This window comes from Canis lupus, chromosome 22 (assembly GCF_011100685.1).
Source record: "Canis lupus familiaris isolate Mischka breed German Shepherd chromosome 22, alternate assembly UU_Cfam_GSD_1.0, whole genome shotgun sequence".
In the NCBI taxonomy this organism is placed as follows: Eukaryota; Metazoa; Chordata; class Mammalia; order Carnivora; family Canidae; genus Canis; species Canis lupus.
In genome coordinates, this window is record NC_049243.1 from 32,674,580 (window position 1) to 32,695,975 (window position 21,396).

General features: G+C 30.9%; 1 protein-coding gene across 18 annotated transcripts in view; it reads right to left on the reverse strand.

Annotated features, from left to right (window-relative positions):
• Window positions 1–939: 939 nt before the first annotated feature.
• Window positions 940–21,396, reverse strand: part of RBM26 (RNA binding motif protein 26) — an 86,160-nt gene continuing 65,703 nt past the window's right edge. For 6 of the 18 annotated variants that reach the window (XM_038569847.1, XM_038569846.1, XM_038569838.1 and 3 more), the window contains 5 exons: window positions 18,761–18,847; window positions 11,405–11,518; window positions 8,557–9,743; window positions 7,867–7,925; window positions 940–4,192 (listed from right to left, as the gene is read on the reverse strand). In XM_038569847.1, coding sequence (XP_038425775.1) covers window positions 9,654–9,743; window positions 11,405–11,518; window positions 18,761–18,847 — 291 coding nt within the window. In that variant the 3' untranslated portion in view covers window positions 940–4,192; window positions 7,867–7,925; window positions 8,557–9,653. Of the gene's footprint in view, window positions 4,193–7,866; window positions 7,926–8,390; window positions 9,744–9,994; window positions 10,338–11,404; window positions 11,519–18,760; window positions 18,848–21,396 lie in introns of those variants that run through there. The other 12 variants (XM_038569845.1, XM_038569844.1, XM_038569852.1 and 9 more) reach the window with 7 other exon arrangements.

A 21,396-nucleotide genomic window follows, 5' to 3' on the forward strand; every position in this document is an offset into this window, starting at 1 on the left:
TTTTCAGGTTAAGTGAAGGTTCACATTATGTTCAATCTGCAAATATTCCACAGGGGCTGGATATGTAAAGTATATATTATATAAAGTACTTAAATAATTTTACCAAATACATCGTTATTCATTAACCAAAGTCCTCTATTTCATAATCAGTTTTCTTTAACTAGAGTTTTATCAAGACTTATGCACTTTGAGATGATAATGTATTTTCTTGTAGAAGCAGTGTCACAAGTGGAAGACAGGTTATTACCAAGCTTATCTAACCCATGTTATAGATGATAGAAGGTATATCTGCAATAAAAACAAAAGAATATTGCAATATTTATCATTCAGTGAAATTAAATATGAAATGAGCATGTTCAATGCTGGAAAAGCAGGTCAAATCAGATCAGGAGAACAAACATTGAGATGAAAGCTGAAAATTCTAGAGGGAAGTTCTGGAAACTTTCATTGGCTTTGGAGGTTGACAGTATAAGCACATTACACCAAATTTCACTTCAGGATATATGGCAGTCTTTAACATCACAATAGTATTTTATCCTTATTACTTATGATAAGGAGAAACTTGCTGGCCCCCAAATAGAATAAAGAGATAAATCCTAGCAGTAGAGGCAGGAATTAGGAAGAGAAAGGGTATGGAAGATTTGTATATGTGTAAGAAAAGGAGTCATTAGGTTAACAACACATTGGTACTAAAGGTGACTTAGAACAATTTAAAGTGAGAATGGAGGGTGGGGGGGGAAGAGGCAATCTGGAGCCATCTGTGTGTGTGTGTGTATATATGTGTGTGTATATATATGTATATATATATATGTGTGTGTGTGTGTATAAACATTTTCAGAATTCTCAACTGTGCAACACCTGAGGGCTCCAAGTTTTTCTCTCTATTGCAGATTAATATAATTGATGCAAGATACAGGACAATTTTAAAAAGTTAACAACTGTTTTTAGTAAGACTATTTTATTTAAAAATTTTTCAAAATATAAAAATAATAAACATTATGGGTATTTAACAAACAAAACAACATAATTCAACTATAAATAATAAAAATGTTGACAACCCCACATAAACATGTAATACTATAAACATTCTAAGCATACAAGAGTAGTTTTCTAGTTCAAGTTTTACCTTTTTTTTTCAGTTCAAGTTTTATTATCACTTTGAAAAATAAACAAACAAACAAAAAAAAAGCTGCTACAGCTTAACCAATTACTTTCGCTCCACTCAAAGAGCAGGGAATTTTTTTCCCCATGCCGACACACATTCGTGAAATGGGATACTTATGGGCACAGGTATTAAAAACTGGAACAAATCCAGTCTCCAGACAAGAAATGACTCCTTTGGTGTTTTTTAGGTTCAACAATCCATAGAAATTGAGTAAAACTAAACCACTTATTAAAGGAAATCTTGTGCCAGATAACATGTTCTGAAATAATATCACACCCAAAACAGGTTCGGGATTCTGAGAATCAAAAGTAAACATCTATGAATGCTTTGCTGATACTTAAAAACTGTATCTTAAGAACATTCACTAAGGTGCTGGAATGAAGTCTTCTAGATGTAGAAAACAATCTACACATCAACGCAAACCTTGTACAACTTAATACATCCCTTTACAACTCATCAAATATTCTATAAATATAGAAGAATTACCCTGCCTCCTGTTCAGTAAAAGACAGATGGGAATTTGAAGCAGAGCAGGATTACACCGTATTTTGGGACTAGAAAAGTTTTCCACTTGAAATTTGGGTAAACTGAGCCATGCTGAACATATCTTTTTTTTTTTTTAATTCTAGCCAGATTAAAGTTCGTTTTATCAAAAGGGCTAATGACAAACTGAAGAACCCCCCCCCCCTTTTTTTTTGGAAGCTGGGCACAAATAAGTATACTGTAATTCTGTATCCTATCTTTACATTATGGGGTGTTTCTAAGAGGCTGGGCTCTTTACCTGACTCACCACAGACCACTTTTATAATTATGCTGCTAGATTACAGTAAGTCACAAGTGATCATACATTAAAGCCTAGTGAAGTCTAGATAACAGGTTCAAAAATGATATTGAAAGGTTTTTTTTTTTTTTTTTAGCACCAATAACTTTTTCCTAAGACACTTGAGGGGCTGCATCACTTTAAAGTATTATTTATCTTGTAAACAAGACCAAAAATATTCAGTTGATCTGTATTTTGAGCATAAATATTTATAAACTCTATTTAAAAAAAAACAAATATAGCATGACTAGAGCCGCTAATAGTGTAAAATCTAAGTATATTGAAAAATATAAAGATATATAAAAGGCTTCCATAATGCAATCATGCAGAGGTAAACCACTTCATTCAATTACACAAAAGTGATTCTGTACAGTTATCTACACACAGCTCCATGAAAATCCTATTCAGGAAAATGAAAAAATGAAAATCCTCATCTTTAATTAATCAACATATAGGAATTTAAATATGTAACTGACCTACTGGCTCTCACAGAAATTTTCAAAAAGCACAATGATCTTAATGAGAATCAAATCATCTTGACTTCTGATTCTCAATGGCATGTTCAATTTTGTTTTGCTTTATCTTTTTAATTTAAAAGCAAGGGAAAGAAAAAGAAAGATGACAAAGTAAAGCTGAGGGTGCTGGTATGTGGTCCATATCCAAGAACCAATTAAATTATTAACAAGTATGGTCTCTTCAGACTATGTTCTTTGAATTTCTAACCTAGCAAGTAAATTACTAATGGGGGTTGGGGAAGAGAATCTTCTTGAAAAGAAAAATTACTGAACTAATCTGGGAAAGTATCTCTGAACTCCTTGCGGCTATATGCTAGTCTGCAAATGTGAACTAAAACAAGTCTAATTTTAAAAATGCCCTGTAGGCTACTAGGTCATAATTATATTAGAAGACCTTCTAAAATATATACTTTTCCCTTAAACCAAGCCTAATATTAACCAAGCTATTGTCAACTAATGTGGATCAAAATAATTTACCTTATGATCGATGTATTCATTTTTTTTATTTTCCATAAAGACAAATGCACTGCATACTCAAGAAAAAGAAGTGTTTGCAGAATAGTCAACTTTGCACAAAAATATATGAAAATATGAATATATTAGCATGGCTGAATGAAACTAAAAAAACAAGGGTGAGTAGAATCATGTATAATTTGGACTTTTCTAATCAAGTATAACTTCCAAACTTCTCAAATGCTGCATGAGAATCTTTGAAGGAATACTCAGAAATTAATTTTCTGAAAGCTTCTTTATATGGTGCCATTACAAAAAGGGTATTGGGGGGGTGAATATTTAGGATAAGATTTAATCATACTCTTTATAAATAATTCTAAGCCATACTGCTTATAAATAAATAATATGAACATACACTTTTTAAGACAGGAAAACTATAGTCTTTAACAATGCTAGACACACAACACAATTTCCCCTTGCTTTTAAGATTGTCATTGATGTCTTGATTGCAAGTGAGGAAAATATGGAAAAACTGTGTAAATTAGACATTTAATAGATATTTCTCAATATTTATAATCCACAGATCATCCTGTATTACTCGAAAAGAAAGAAAATTATTCTCCTTGTTGGTTTTGAAGAGCTAAGAAACTAAAAAAAAAAAAATCATTTGGGTATGTGGCCTTGGCAACAACTTCAGTTAAGTATATTTAGAAGAAACAGGCAAGTTACTATAGTGTATAAAAAAAGTATTTTAGCATCAGTTCAAAATTATTTAAGTGACTAACCTAACCCCAGAATGTATCCTAAAACCAAACCCATGCTTTTTAATCATTTTCTTCATTCTAAATTGTTCGTGGTAATGAACACAGTATCATGGCTTTTATAGATTTCCTAGACACAATTTTCAACTTGGCTGAAAGTGAACTTATATTAGGAAGCCAAGAGGTCTTTTTCTTTCTTAGTGTTTAAAAAATAAATGGCTATAAAGTAAGGGGAGAAGACATTTAAGAGCAAGGTCAGACAAAGCACACACTCAGACATACTTCTGGACTCAGATGTACCAATTAGAGAACTGCGAAAAGACAAAATGCAAATTATAGTACATGTAAACATCTATTCAAATTGATAAAGAGCAAACATAAAATGATAGGATGATATTATAACAGTCGTCTCCAGACAGGAACAGGTCTTGCTGTTGTAGTCACAAAGCTAAATTCAGGCAATGATGATCTCTCTCTGCTGGAAAAAGAGAAGACTATTAAAAAAAAACTTTGAAAATAGTAAATAAATCTAAAAACTGAATCACACCATAAAATGATCTCCAACTTTTCTAAACATTAAAAAAAATCTATTTGAGAAAGGAATCAAAATCAAAGTTGCAGACACGTTTCACAAAGAATCAGCTTTGGGTTAAATGATTTTAACAAAACCTCTCTGTTTCACGCTTCCTTAAAACATTAAGCCACAAAGATCACAGCGCTACAACATGGCTGTGATCTACAATTTCTGCCCAGGAAATGTAGTAACTGATGAGATAGTCAACTGTTTTATAGACGTGTGAGTAGGCAAAATAACTTTAAGAAATCATGAACATATTCCAAGATACTGTATATAAAAATAAAAGAACAATTTTCTTAAATTTCCCAATGATTTCAAAGTAATTGTGAGGTGTATCTGATTTCCTTAAAAACTCCATATGATAACCATTTCATTTTTAAATTGTACTATAGGACATAAAATTCTGTACTAAGCACAATGATTAAACAACCAAAAATAAAAAGAAACACATCAGAATGAGACAGTGCTTGGTATACAAAGGAAGACTAACTTTGGATGATGGGAAGATAAATGGATGGATGAAATAAAGTAATAAGGGAGGCAGGAAAAAGGAACAATAATATTGATATAAAAAAAAGTAAAATAAAAAATGCTTTCAATTATACTACAAAATGAATATATATTACTGATAAGCTGCAAGAAAGTTATTTACCAAATTCAGAATTTTTCTAACCAAGTATGATGTTTTCATTAGAAAATAGTGAGATGGCAGTTATTTCACCAAGATTTCTTTCTTTCTTAGAACTTTTAGGTAGCTAATTTGAAAGGTAATCTCTTGTTATCTTATAGGTATATAATGATGGGGGCGGGGGGGAGCTACTCTTCTCTAAAAGCCTGTATACATACCTTAGAGCAACTAGCCAGTTCAAAAAGTTAAGAACAAGGTAGTACCTGAGATCTAGGAAAAGGAAATTTTCTCTCTGCCTTATAAACATTATTCACTGATTTAAATTTTCATTTTATAGGGGTTTAGAAGAATAAAAGCCCTGAAAAGATCAGTGAACTAATTTAATTAACTAAAATTTCACGCAGGGTATTTTTGATTTAAAAGATTAAAAGAGTTTTGTGTAAGGGAAGGAAAAAAGCTTACAAATATTTCTACAAATTCTAGAAGGACTAAAACTAATTTTCTACAACTAGTTCACATTATGTAAGGGGAAGAAAAAAAAGAAAATATAGATTGATAAAGTTTGTATAACACTCTAAAACAACCATTGATATTTCAACATACCAAACAAGCAACTGTTACGCTTTCTTATGCAACCCGTAGAGCCAATGATTAGTGTTCCAAATAAGACTGGAAATACAGTCCCCATAAAACAGTTCTAGTCACAGGAAATTTCCTACAGTTAAGCTCAGCCATACTTTCTATAGGTAATCACCTAAAACACTGAAGTTTTGTCTTTATGGTAAACTACTGGTTGATATACTTGATCGTATTACAATAAAACAAGAGCTATGGAATACTCTCCCATTTCTGCAACATGATTTCATTAAATGGCTGGGCATCAATTAAATCCTAAAATTAATTTTTAAAATCTTACAATTATCCAATAACATTTAAACAACACTGCTTAAGTAGACATAAAATATTGAGTGAAAAATGTAAAATGACAACTCAACCATCCCTTGAGGTAATCCTAATCAATCTTTTAGCCAATAATATATAATTTCTCTCAATTTTTTCCTGTAAGTAGCAGCTACCTACATTGTTCTGGATCCTTTCTTCACTTTAAACTCAGCCAGACCTGTACTAAAGCAAAACACTTGTTGGGACAACTGTAGAATTAAAACTGTGTTTCAAGTTTTAGGCAGCGTATTGTAACAAGAAAGAGTTTTAGACTTTGAGTTTAGAAGCAAAAGGACAAGTTATAAGTAGAAAGGGAGTCTATTGAATAGGGAGTTTAGCTATACTTTAGAGGTTAAATGAATTTTGTGCCAGCAAATGCAAGCATTTGGAAACACTATATACAAAACTGTACCAAGACATATTAATACAGATTATCATAACCAAATCTTAGTTGTTTCCATGATGACAGAAACAACAATGGCATCAACAGGTATGGAGAACTGGTACAGTTATATTGTTTTAGATCAAATACTAATATACCACCAAGGAAACTACAGGTGTGAATGGGAACTTGAAATCATCTAGTCCAACCCCTTTCATTTTACAGACAAGGAAACACCCCTAGATAAGTTAAGAGACTTGTCTAAGGCTAGAAAGTTAGTTGCAGAGCCGGGACCAAAAGCTAAATCTCTTAACTCTTATCTGGCAAGCTCTAAGTTAGGTCATCTTTGGATATAAAAAAAATTAGTGGGATGGACTAGATTGGTGGCTCTTGGCATTTCTATTCTTGCACACTGACAAGAAACCAAAGGCTAGTTTACTCCTGAAACTGACTACAACATTTAATACTCCAAATTATTAATGTCTTAATTGCTGTGGAAATTCCACTAAGGCTACATGCATATGCCTCCATCAGTATTTGTAACCCCACTGTTGCAATACTTAACTGTTCAACTGTTTAGCAAAATGGTCTCAATAACTGAGAAGACCTTCAGGAGAGATTTTGAAAAATTGATAAGAATTAACAAGGGAGGTAATTGTCACTCCATTATTGGAGATTTAAATATGCATTCACCCATTAATTCATCCAACAAACATCTGAGTGCCCACTATGAGCCAGGCTTTGTGATAATCACTAGAGATAAAAAGATGAATAAGACATGGTCCCCTTCCTAGAGGAGCTTGTAATTTAGTGGGGAAGACAGACATATAAACCAGATAAATTATATTACAACATAAGTACTGTAACAGAGATATGAACAAAGTGCTGTATTAGAAGGGAGGGTAAAGATATGAACTGGCTAATGACCAAGAAGTCTACTAATTTTGTGCAAGAACTACCACATTTACTGCAAACACAATCTCATGCTCAATCAATAATTAGGAAGGAGTAGCAATGTAGAGTAAAAAAAAAAAAAAAATTGGCACTGAAATCAGAATGCCTGCATTCAAATCTAGTCCTTTTACTCACTAACTGTGACTTTGGGCAAGTCACTCCATCTCTATTAGCCTAAGTTTCCTTATCTGTAAAATGGTAATTAGCACTACTTCAAAGGGATACCTTAAGTTTTAACTCAGAACACATGAAAGTACATGCAGAGTACTAGTATTTATAAGCATATTCATTAATTTCAAAAATCCAATAGCAATTAAATACTAAGTAATATTTATAGTTAAAATAATCTTAATGACAACAAAAATGTAATTGTGAACCTAATGAATGTCTGTAATATTTAATCCTCATTCTTTGGGACAAAATTGAAACACACTTGTTTTCTGATTCATTCAAAGTAACCTGGCTTAAAACATTTTAATTTTAGGATATTAGAGAATTTGAGACGAGGGAAACTGATAAGCTACTTATGGAGGTAATTTCAGTTACATTATAAGGGAATTTTACAATAATTTTTTAAAAACCAGGCTAAAATTTACTAATCAAATTAAAAGCCAAAAATCAGCATGGAGAGTTAACTGGCCTTTGAAAGATTTTCTTTCTTTATAATACCTGTTTGGTGTAAAGAGAAGAAACGTGAGCCTCTGCCAATTTGGCACCTTTCACGACTACTAAAAAGAAAAGAAAACAAACTTACCTAATGAATCAGAATAGCACATAGTCAACATACAAAAGACTACATAAAAATATATCATAGATCTAAGTAAAGAAGTTTTTGAATAACTATTTTGACAAAAGAAATCAATTTTGAAATTTTAAATATTAACACATGTACCAATTGCAAGCCAAAACATTCCTATGAAATAGTATTACCATCAAGAACATATATACAATTTTAACCCTAAATGTGGGAGGGGGAAAAAAAAAAAGAGGAACAGCAGCCATTAGTTACACCACTGACAGAGGATTATGGTGTTGGAATTACAGTTTGTGACTGTGAGGACCCCAGTATGGGAAGAAAGTTATTTTTTCAATGTGACATTTAATAAAATCACTATGATCTTAGGAAGGGCAGAAACACTTGCAACTGAAATGATGAATTTTAAAAGATAAATATGTAATCTCCCACCCCCTCATTCTACAAAGAATGCATTTATTTCCTGAAATTGCTGTATCAACTTTCAATGATCATGTTCATTTGCCAGAGAAATTCACTTAAAATCACAATACTGTTGCAAATGTCAAAGATTTTTATACAAGTATAGGAAATGCACACTTAAAATATCAGACTGGAACACTTACCAAACAGTGTTTTCCTAAAGTAGTATCTATAGTACATTTCTTTATTCATACATCTTCAAATGGTCATGTTTTCTTTCATACATCCAAAATGTAATGTGATGTTTTCTTATTCACCAAATGTTAGCTCTACTTGAAGTCTGGTTCCAAACTAATAGCCTGCTTTTAAATTTTAAGACATCTGTTGAAAATTTATAGGATCAAACCAAACTGAAGTGGTATAAATTTTTCACATTGGATTGTACATTATTGTAAAGGTACCAGTAACCATTATTAATAAGTTAGTGATTATAGCTCCTTTTGTGATAATTGGGGGGAAGGGTAGATCACCATCTGGAATGGTCTATTTATTTTAATTTTTTTCTTTTTTTTTTTTTCTTTTTTTCTTTTTTAAAATCAAGGAACATTGTCTTGGCCTTTGTGGGTTGTTTTTTTTTTTTTTTTTTTTTTTTGTCATTGCTTTTTTTTTTTCTTTTCTGTTCAAGAGACCATTCCACTTTATTTTTAACATCTGAATGCATAAGGACTCATATGCAAAGCAGTCATACACCATTATCATTAAAACCCATATAGTAAAATACATACACAAGTCCAACAAAAGGCTAATACATAGTAAAGCCTAAGCATACTACTATGTAATATTATGAATACATAACTTGGAGACTTTAGTTAGAGTACTATGTTATCTATTCATTTTTGAAAACATTCATTAAGATTTTAAATGCAAATTCATTCCTTATTTGGAGTAAAACAAAATCCTCTAAGTTATAACAAGTATTGGTCATAAGTTTTTAGACCTATTCATTAAATTACAAAGAACCCAAAGAATTCCGTAATGTTCAGTAGAAGTATGTAATAAAAACATTGCATATGTTTCTAGTGTGATGTCTTTAGCAATTGTTTACTGAAATAAAATGCAAACATCAATCTTTCAAAATACAGGATCAGAAGGTAGTTTTCTTCTCTTTTGTCTATTTGTGAAATCCATCTTCATCACATTTTACCAAAAAATTGTTTTTACAAATATGTAAAAGTACATTAGATAATACTAATGAAACACAGGTAGAGTTCTAGCATATGCAGATCAATGATCAGTCAAATCATCTTCTCCAAGAACGAGATTCATTGTCCTCTTCTTCTTCATCATCATCTTGAAGTAATGAGTCATCCACCAAAGACTCTTCCTGAAACTTTAGGTTAAAATGCATTTAGGAATTTACCCAAAAAAAAAAAAGAAAAGAAAAAAGGTGACACTTTTAAATACTGATTTCTCTCAACAGAGTTGAAAACAAAAGGTATTTTCTACAGCTACAATATTCAAGAACAAAGAAAAGCAACCTTTATCCACTCAATGGTTTCTCTATAGTATCTATTCTATTGCTTATATCAAATAGGCACTAAAAAAAATATCAAAGAAAGCCTTTGTACATGCCATTTCTCCTGCCTCACTTGATCAAATTATGCCATCTTCTACACCTGCAAAACATTGCTCAATACCTTTAGTTTTTTTTTTTTAAAAAGGAAAACATCAATAAGTCTTCTCTGACTTACCCTAACCCTGGACACTAAATCAATCAATACTTGTAGAAACGTCTACCAAGATTTATATATTTTTTCTGCTATATGTAACAAACATTTCTTTCATAGCATTCCTTGCTTTTCCCCATTTCCCTTCATAAAAGCTTCTCAGACTACTTTTCAAACTTTTCAAAATACCTAATACCAGGAGCTCTCCTGCTTTTCTCCCCATTCAATTCAAACTCATGGAAGGACAAAGGTATAATCTAAAATATAAAATGACAAATCATGTATATGAGTTTCAAAATACACATTTTATTCTTGCATTTGACTATGGATATGTATAACAGCCTCGAATGCTCTTCAAACAAATGAAGTGCCATTACGAAAATCTAACAAAGGTAAAACATGGAATCATTGTTTCCCCACCTTACCTTTATTTATTAACTTCCTCAATTTTTTCCTATAGCTTATTTCATGATCAAACAAAATAGAGTTGCTTATTTTTAGGTTTATGATTTCAAAGGGCTCTCCCACTTCACTGTTTTTTATGTTCACACCTATTGGCCATCATACTAACTGCTGTACCCAAGTAAAATGGACTGTTCCATATCTAATTCCTCTTCCACATCTAAAATGCCTCTCTCAACTCTATTCTCAGTCCAGCTCTTGGTTATGGAAAGCTTTTTGATCACTTAGGCTTCAGCTATGCTTGTCACCACCTTCTTCAAGATTCTTCTGAACAGAAATAATCACTCCTTCCCCTAGGTTCCCACAGCATATTGTTCAAATCTTTATTGAGCCTTTCATTATAATTAGTTTCTTATGTGTCTGTCACCACCCCCCTTTCCAGATTATAAGCTCCTTGATGATAGGGACCGTGTCTTATTCATTTTTGTGCCTATCACAGTATCTACCATATAGCAGGCATTCACTCTAATGAACTAAAACAATATGAATTAAAATAAAGGAAACCTGAAATGTTAATAAAGCAATTGAGTAGGATATATACTCTAAAACTTAAAATATTACAAGATTTCCTGTGGATAAAAATCTAAACAATAATTATTGATTTCTAAGAGTAAATGAAAACTGAGCGTGTATATATATTTGTGTATATATATATGATTTTCTTTCTTTCCTTTTTGGATTAGCAATCCATGTTCTCATTAATCCAGAAAATTTAAAGTTGTCTGCATTTATCTGACATTCCCTTCCTGGAATATGGCTCAGGAATAAAAGTTTTATGTTAAAATCACAGCCATAAAATCACATCTCATATAAGAACATGAGCACTTAGGGCCAAAACAAATTAAAAAAAAAAAAAACATACTTCCTCTTCATCAGGTTCAACTTCTTCTGTTTCAACAGCTGAAATATTAGTTATTGGTTTATTCCATGCCAGTTTTAGATCCTGCCCTTTGAAACGAGCTCCATGAACTGCAGCCTAAAACAATTAAGAACATTAGAATGTTGAACATTAATAATAATTTCTGAAGAAAACAGTGAAACGTTATAGCACCTAATATTTAAATTAAAACAAAAGCAAAGATACCTATCCATTTACTTTGTAGTTATTTATTTCTTCACTTACTATTTATTATAATTTATTATTTACTTTTTATGGTTATTTACTTCTAAACCCAGCTTTGTGGTTGGAAATACCTTTAAAAAGAAAACAAGTACACTTTCTCATGCTTGAGCAGAGATCTTTTACTACTGGCCAGTATCTGACTAGAACTATCTTTACATGTTTAAAACACAATAAAACGGCTATTCAAGGCAACAATCTCAAGGCATTTCAAGATCCTGGCTGCAGATTCTGAATTGAAGTCTAAATTAGGATCAACAGGCTAACTGTATTTCATTGCATTTAAATTGTTAATTTACAAGTGACATGCAAAGTAACTACAAACTGGAAAACTTTAACAAATAAAAAATAATTTTGCATGTGTAGAGTATAACATTATTTTTAAATATATGATGTTTGTCATATCACTCTTACAAATATGTTACTTCCATGAAGAAAAAAACTCAACGTTTCTACTGAAACTAAAGTACTTCTTACAAAGCTTTCAGAACTGCATTAAGATTGAAGTCAAACTTAGTATTTGCTACATTAAGTGACTGGTTAAGAAATCGTGCATTCAAATTAAAGTACCATGAACTGAAATAAATCAATGTTAGCAATATATCTAAATAACTCATAGTCACAAAAGATTTATAGCACAACCTCAAAGTATAGCATAATGTGAAATCTAGAAACAATTACATGTTCAGTGACACCTGACCATGAGTTGTGTGATACTAAAATCTCCAGATATAAATTTTAAATCTGCACATATAAATCTATGATAAATTTAAAGATTTCATGCCCATTAAAACGCAGCTCAGGAGTTTTTAGTCCATGGCCTCATCACAGGGTTATATAATTAAAAAATTTTTAAGTAGTTATATATGGTATTTAAGATTAGAAACAACTTGTAATTTTTTCAAACTAAAACTATTACATAAAAATATATTACTGTAGGAATTCTAAGAGTGTCATGCAAAATGTCTACTCATAAAGCTCATCTTTTCATCCAGTTAAAAAAAGGTCAAAGCTTTTACTGATATTTTCTAGAAGTTCTTGACATTTCTGATGACCTAATACTGTAAATCTCTATATTTAGCACACACACTTTCAAATTTATAAGGTGAGTCTACAACCCTCTCAAGTTTTAACTTTTTTAAAGTTTTAATTTTAACATCTTACAGGATGATTTTCAAAGCTAGGTATACTTAACATTTTATCAACCTTCTCCATTAGAAACTTCTGACTACATAAACTATATAAACTTCTGGCTATATACATTTTTGAGATAACTTAGTTCTTGCTTTTTAAGTTCTTGCAAATTTATTTCAGGTAATTTACAACATAAAAATCTTTAAAGTTTAAAAAAATTCTACAACCCAATCATTTTATTTTTTTAAAAAATTCATAAAGTTCAGGTTATATAATGTAAAAAAAAAATCATAATCCATGATGTCCCATTCTGAAGAGAGAACCATTATCTTTGGAAGAGTTTGGGGAAAAAAATCCTGCAACACACTAAATTAAGTTCTATGCACATACTAAAAGGGTTCGTGTATATACATATGTAGGATATGTACATGGGAACATACTTTACTGATCTTACACTTTTTTTTTCTATTATTAATCCAATTATTTTACAGATCCTTTCCATAGCCATACCAACAGACTTTTCACTTTTCTTGAATGGCTCTATGTATATATACACACACACACACACACATTTAAATTAATTTCTTAAATGAACTTTGTCCTGTTTGGCAAAATATTCTTTTTTCAACTGGATCATGGTTTTGTTTATAATGCATGATTTTACTGAAGGGAAAGGTGTTTCTGTTCTTTTTGTCATAACTAAATTTTTGTCATAAGTAAGTTTAAATTTTCATGTACTATAATTTATCAGTGTTTATCTTTATGGTTTCCAGGTTGTGCCAAACCTTTAAAAAGCCTTCTTTACACTAAGATTATTTTCAGGAATTCCATATATATCTTTGATACCAAAAATAAACACACAATGTATTATTTTTTCCTGAAAGTCAGTTGTCCTAATATTATTTACAGATTACTCAGTAAATTTAAATTCCCTGATTTAAATAAAACATCTTCCTATAATCCTCTATAATTCTTTTAGATACTTAAGTCTTTTTCTGGACTCTAGTTCTATTAGCTGTTTATCCATACCATTACTGTATTACTTCTTTATTTCATAATGAATTTGATATCACTCTTCATCCTTTTCAGAATATTCTTAGTTATTATTTTGTCCTTATAACCTCTGGAATTTTTGGCCAAGTCTAGTACCATACTGTCTTACTATTGCTTAATAAGATAGTATCAACTAGATCAGTGCTTTTCAATACTGTAGCAGTTGCTTCAAGAATTCTGCAATCATTTTATTAAATGTACATTTAAAAATGAACTTTGTAACTAATAAAATATTAGTAAAAAACATCATATTTAAATGTATTCTACAAGATGCCTATTTCAGTGAGGTGGTAGTGGTCATAAAGGTAGAAGTGAGGTAAATATAAAAGTATACTAAATAAGAAAGGAAAGTGGAGGAAATAACTTCAGAGGAAGGTAAAATTAAATTTGCTCACCTCAGTGAAAATAGTTGATAATCTAAATGAAAAACCACCAAATACCAAAGCCATAAAAGAAAAAAAAAATAAACAAATCCTTTCTATTGAAAAGAAAAATATTTTAAAAGATTAAAAGATTTAAAACCATTTCTTCGAAATTTACTTCCCAGAACACCCACCTGCAAAAGCTCCCTTTACCTGTGTCTCTGCCTCTCTCTCTGTCTCTGTGTCTCTCATGAATAAATAAATAAAATCTTAGGAGTACAAACTTCCAGTTAAAAAAAATAAGTCACAGGGATGATAAGTATAACATAGGAAATATAATCAATAATATTGTAGTAATGTTGTATGGTGACTACACTTATCACGGTGAGCACTGAGTAACATAGAGAAGTGTCAAATCATTATGCTGTATACCTGAAGCTAATATAACATAAATAAAAAATAAAAAGAACAGGAAAAAAAGGAATAGACTTTAGATTTCAGGGATTTATCAAAGAGAAATACAATATAATGGGAATCTGTACCAGAAGCAAAAGGTTTAAATTCAATTTTAGGAAACACTATAAATAGATTAAAGGGAACAAAACCTCTCATATTTCTATAAATACACAAAAGTTATGATAAAATCCATTTCAGATCAAAAAAACAAAAATCTCTACAGCTTTCAAAAAACAGGAATCATTTGTATTCTACCTTAATCTAAAAAGCCAGCATCATATATACTAAAAATATAAGAAATGTTTTCATTCATTTATCATTTTCATTCATTTCATGAACAAGACAACGAATGACATTTCATGAGTAAAGACACAATTACTACTAATTATTTAACATTTTTCTAAAGGTATTAACAACAGAAAGTAAGAAGTTATAAACATTAAAGATGGAAATAAAACTACCAATTTTTTAGTGATATGATTACCTGAAGAACCCAGGACTATCATCTTGGTAAGATGGCAGCTACATATTTAATAAAAACTGACATAGTTTTTCTACAAACAATATAAACAATCAAGAGAAAATATAATGGAAAGAAAGACCTCATTTAAATAACTAGAAGTTAAATGGCTGGGGGGGGGGAAATAATATATGTATCTATATAAAGAAATTATACATGTTATATATATTTTACATTATATTACATAATGCAACATATGTATATTTTATATATATATACATATATATATACACACACACACACTCTCATAATCTATATAAAGAAAACCTTTAAATGGTCTTAGAGGATAAAAAAGGATTGGAATACAATGATGTTCTAGAGGAATATTTGTATCATAAAGATGTTGATTTATCCATAAGAATTCTATCTCTTTAGAACCTGGTAAGTTTATTCTAAAGCCTATATAAAAAATAAACATAAAATATATCAGGAAAATGCAGAAAATTAATAATAATAGCTGGGCATAAGAAATCCAAACAACAGCCCTGACAAATAATATATTAAATATATTATTATGAAGTTTACCTTAATTAAAGCAGTGAGGAAAAGGTACATGAAAAGAAAACTGATCAATGGAAGAGGAGTCCTGAAGATGCCCCAATAAACATGGAAAATTTTTACATACTAAAGGTATTTCACCTAAGTTTGGAAAACTAACTTTTACTAAATGCAAGTAAGCTCTCTATTCACTCCTTATACCAAATAAAATTCATATGAATTTTCATAAAAATGTTTAAAACTAATGAGCCAATTTTCTAGTATTATAAAAATCCCCCATAATTCATTCAGAAAGAAAAAAAATCAATAGATTAGAATTCAGCAAGATAATAGGCAAAAGACATTAACAGCTGACAGAAACAAAGAGCATTTAAACAAATATGAAAATATTCAATTTCAACTGTAAGAGAAAAGTGTATTATAACTGAAATGAGTTGCTATTTTTACCAAAATAAAACTGCTATCTTACTGTGGCTTATGTGCTCATGTACTTTATATAAATAACCACTGTGCAGAGTACACAAGTGTGTGGGGAAAAGGCACTCTCATACATCTTTGGTGGGCAAGGAGATGTGGAGATGTGGTACAATCTATATGAGAAGAATGAAGGGGGCAATTTTAAGACTATACATCAAAAATTTAAATGCACATATCTGTTCATCCAGCAATAATGTATCAAGAATAGATCTTTTAGTTATATTCACATATATACAGAGAAATATGTACCAATAATATTTACTGCTACACTGTAAAAGAATAAAAACAATTTAAAGTTCATCAACATGGCTGATTAAATTTGGTACATCCATACAGGGAAAATTTCTCACTTTTCAGTTATATATGAATGTCTCAAGTACCTTATCTGGTACTTTCACTTTGAAAAACTGTGCATCTATTGATTACAGAAAATAAACAGATATTCATTCATTCATTTAGGACATCAGTTCAGAAAATAACAAAGAAATATTTGGAAATAAACATTAGAAAAGGTTGATAATTATCTGTTCTTGGGAAGGCCTATCATTTACTGAGTTTATAATCTATTACATCTTTGGTGTTAAAATTTTCTTTATTTATGGTGATGGTACAAAACATCTGTTTTGTATTTTTTAAACATTCTTTTTTGACAAAATAAAAAATTGGCACCTCTATGTCAAACACATTAATTGTTAAATTCCTAAATTTTAATATTCTCTGAAATCCAGAAGTTTGAAAACCACTGCTTTAGCTTACATCCTACTTGGAGAAGATAGGCTTCAACTTACTTTCCTATTCCTTTCTATAGTAGAAGGTTACAAAATTTAAAGAACTTTTTTTGGCTTAAGGAAATGTTTATGGGTTAACAACTTCTGTAATTTAATTTCAAATGTTTATCATAGTAATGAGTAATTTTTCCTTTTAGCCTACTAACTCCAACTAAAATGGTATTTACTCTGAAAAGGTAATTCTTACCAGATCTGACTTAGTCACTTCTTCAACCTCCACATAATTCAGTGTTAAAGTGTTTGTCATACATTAATTCCTAATCTTTTGAAGTGACTGCTATTCAACTGGAAAACATATGTACTATATAAATATATACATCTGAGGTGGAAAAGCAACACCCAAAAAAGAGGGCATATATCAATAAATCTTCCAAGAGCAAAACTTCCAAAAATTACTTAAGAGGTAAAGGTTTTTTTTTTCCCCTCAGCCACATAAACAAGAAGTTTTAACAAACTTTTAACCATTGGTACAATGACAACTATCTTTGTTTTAGCACTATTGCCTAGAAAACAGAACATTAAGAGACATACTCAAGCAACTGAAAATTGTCACTGAAGTCATCAATTAAAGGAAGCTTATTCTTAATTTATAGTCAACAATACCTTTGAGAGAAAACTTGATTAAAGATCTATTTTTAATATATCATATAGCAGATATACATACAAGTTTATAAGAAAGTTTTAAACTCTCATCAATAATTCCTTTTACTCTCAAAAAAGATCTTTAAATGAAAGATTATCCAAAACTAGATTTAAGAAAACAAAACTCTAGGATCAGGAACTCCTATTCCATAAAACTATCCACCTCCTACCTCACGAATCTTGACACTAGTTATTACAAGGCACCAGCTGAACACTTTACTGAGACTTTTCAGACCCACAGTCTTATACTGGTTACAATGCCCCAAGAGCAACTCCTACCAGATTAGGTAGGTCCCCAGTAAGGTATCATTGTGTTGTCAGGAAGTATTCACTACAAAGAGGATCAAACAACTTAGAAAGTTTTTAAAATTTTTAGACCACAATCAGCTTAAAACTTCTAAAAAGCATACCACTCTTCCATTCACACTACATTAACTATTTGGAACTCTTAACTGCATTTTTCCAAGGACATGATGGTACAGCTATTTTTCTACAAGCCTGAAGAACACACAGGGCTAAAAACATTCCTATGAACCTCCCACAAGTCATACTCATTTTCCTTTTTTTTAATCTTTTAAGTCCAGATGAAAGACAATTCAAAATACAGAGTTTAAGACAACTATACCAAAAAAACCCTAAAAGCTACAGCAATATATCATGCCTTGGGCAGAAAGTTGTAGAGGCTTAGCTGGGGATTTGCTGAGCTAGGAATATGCTAGAGTTCAGCGGACTGGGACTAGGAAGGAGCAGATGAGGAATGGTTTAGAAGACCTGCCATCAGGATTATATCTCAGCTTCCACCTTATCTCTCATCACTTATTCTGCCAAAAGAGAATTTGTTCTGGGACAGCTGAGAAAAAGGATAATGGAAAGTGGGGTGGCTCTATCCCCTGTGAAAGAGAAAAGAAGGAGAACTGCTGGTGTCTCAAGACAATATAACTTAATATTCAACTTGGTGACTATTCTAATTATATCATGTTATAAATAGAATTGCCTAATTGCTTTAGGACATCTTTGTGGTCATGAATTACTTCATACGATCTGTCTACTGTCAAAGTGTAGTTAGTTGTTTAGTAATTTAAAAAAAATTTCCTTAAGACTTAAAAGCAATATTGATAAAACATTTAAATCTGAATTTTCAATAAATTAGATTATTTCTAATACTTACTGCTTCAGCTTCTGCTCTTGTCTTGAATGTAATTACTGCATGAAGTGAAGAGTCATCAATCTGACAATCTTCAATTTCACCATATTGCTTTAAATTAAAAAGAAGTATTTCCTCCAAATAAATATTTTGAAACATCCAAAATCCTAATGGCTTTTAAAATACCAATAAATGTAACCCAGAATATATAACAATTCATGGTGGTTAACAGAAAAAAAAAATGAGTAATTCATTTTAGCACTTGATATTATAAGAGAAAGAGTGGTCCTATTTACAATTCTACACTTTTTAGAATTAGGGAAACTTATATTTGAATGAACTGTTCTTTAAATAAATGAAACAATGGTCAAGACCAGGCTTCCTTATTGCCCTTCCTTCATTATTCCAATCCCAGAGTATGCTAAATTCTTTTTAAAACAGAATATTTAACCCTCAGAATATTCTAGGAGTTTCTGTGTCATTCCCAATTTAAAAATGGTGCAAAAAAAGATTTCAGAGGATTTAAATAATTTTCCCAAAGTAATTAAGATAAATAGCAGGAGAATCTAGATCTTTTAAGTTTAATATCTGAACTCTCTCTGGCTTTCACTTACTACATACTCCTCTATACCACACACCCTTTACAAAACCTAAAAACATTAAATTATGCTTGCTTTTGGTTTCTTGGATTTTATTTTTTCTGTAGAAGCATTTTTCTACAAACCACAACCTTTATCATATAAAATTCTAATCCTTTACATATCATTGATAATACTTCTTTCTTACCCCAAACCAAAATAACTATAATCTCATTAAATACACACACACACACACACACACACACACACACGCACACCAAAAATTTCTGTAAAGACAACGGACTCTAGCATCAATCAGATCCCTTCAGCTCTGTCACTTACTAGGTGCATGAACTTAAACAAGTTACTTAATCTCTTCTGCTGCTGCTTCTTCACCTCTAAAGTGGGCATAATAAAGGTACCCTACCTCAGAGTTGTTGAAATAATTCATAATATAATGAATTACATAAGGCACTCGGAATAATACCTGCCACAAAATAAACGCTCTATAACTTTTAGCTATAATTGTATTATCAACACTACTACTGGTCCCAGGGGATAAATTAAAGAAAGCATTTCTGTTCATCACAATTTGTAACAGTCAATGGTCCTGTAATAATATAGTTTTTTTCCTCTTGTCACATGTTCAAATCTCAGTTTGAGACAGAGAACTAAAGTTTAAGCCTGCATTATTCTTAAATGTGCATTGCCACTACTAATTTTGAAAGGAGTTCAAATCTCTAGATGCATGAAAGAATCTCCACTTAGAGGCTCTGGCTATTTATAAAACCAAAACCATCCTAGTCTCACTAAGATACATTCATAACAAACTCACCTTGTTTATTTGGATTATTTTGGCATATTCTTTGCTAGTTTCCTTAGCTGTACAACTACACGCAAAACGATTATCTGAATCTCCTTTCCTCTGTGAAAGGGGTAGGGGGAGCTGGGGTGGAGAACAGGCAAGAACTGGGCTAGATTATCTCTAAGATCCCTTCTAGTTCTGATTCCTTTCTTTCTCCCTTTGAAACCATCAGGCATAGGACTTTCCAGATTCCTCATCCTTAAATATTAACCATTTTAGTTATTTCTTAAATCTCTATATATAAACCATATCTTTCAATAATTCCCTATATCCTGACAAAACACAGTTTTACCTTTGTGACTTGTTAACAGCCTAGAATGACTGTCATTTAAATATGAATTTCCAAAAGAATCAATCATTTGTGTACTATCTATAAGCTTACTGATCCTTCAAGATCTAAGCTACAGTTTTTCTACTTCATGAAATTCTCCTCCACTATTCTTTTTCCATCATATGCTTGTGTGAAAGATACTTTTCTACTACTGAAGTACTTACAGTTCTTAATAAATTTAGCTTGATTATGTTATAACTTATGTTTGTAGTTTACTTTAACTACTTTGTGTTAAAACAATATATATAAAATCCTTGAAGGTAAAGAAGTAGTTATTTCCTTCATATCTCCAGAGCAATTACTATATAGTCTTGGCAAGACTGATGCTTAGTAACTAATCTTTGGGATACCACTAAGAATCACAACGTTTAAGCTGAAAAGGTCTTCGGACAAGTATAATTTCCACTCTGCATATGAGCCCAATGGATCCCAGGAGTCCAAGTTAAATAACAGGTTAGCCAGGACTAGAACCTCATTCTCCTTTCTTATAGGTCAGTCTATATTAGTCTGACTCCCTTTAATTGTAGCTTGCCATTGAGTAAAGGCAACTTCAAGATCATATTTCAAAATTTTGTCTTGTTTCATTCCTAAGGTCTGCTAGATCAAGAATACATTAACAAATAAAATTCCATCTTAATTTAAACAATGTGGATGACCTAAGCAATGTGCTAAATTTTCTCTTAAAAGTATGTATCAAATGAAACTAAACTATAGGACATACCCCTCTGAAATAGCAAAATTTAAATCATTCATTTACAATATTGAAGGCCTACTAAGTGTTAAGAATAGTAACATTTATTAAACAAAAATTTTTTTTAAATAACTAGCCAAAGATAATTATAGATTAATCAAACCCTTTTATCAGATTAATGGGTTTAAATTACTC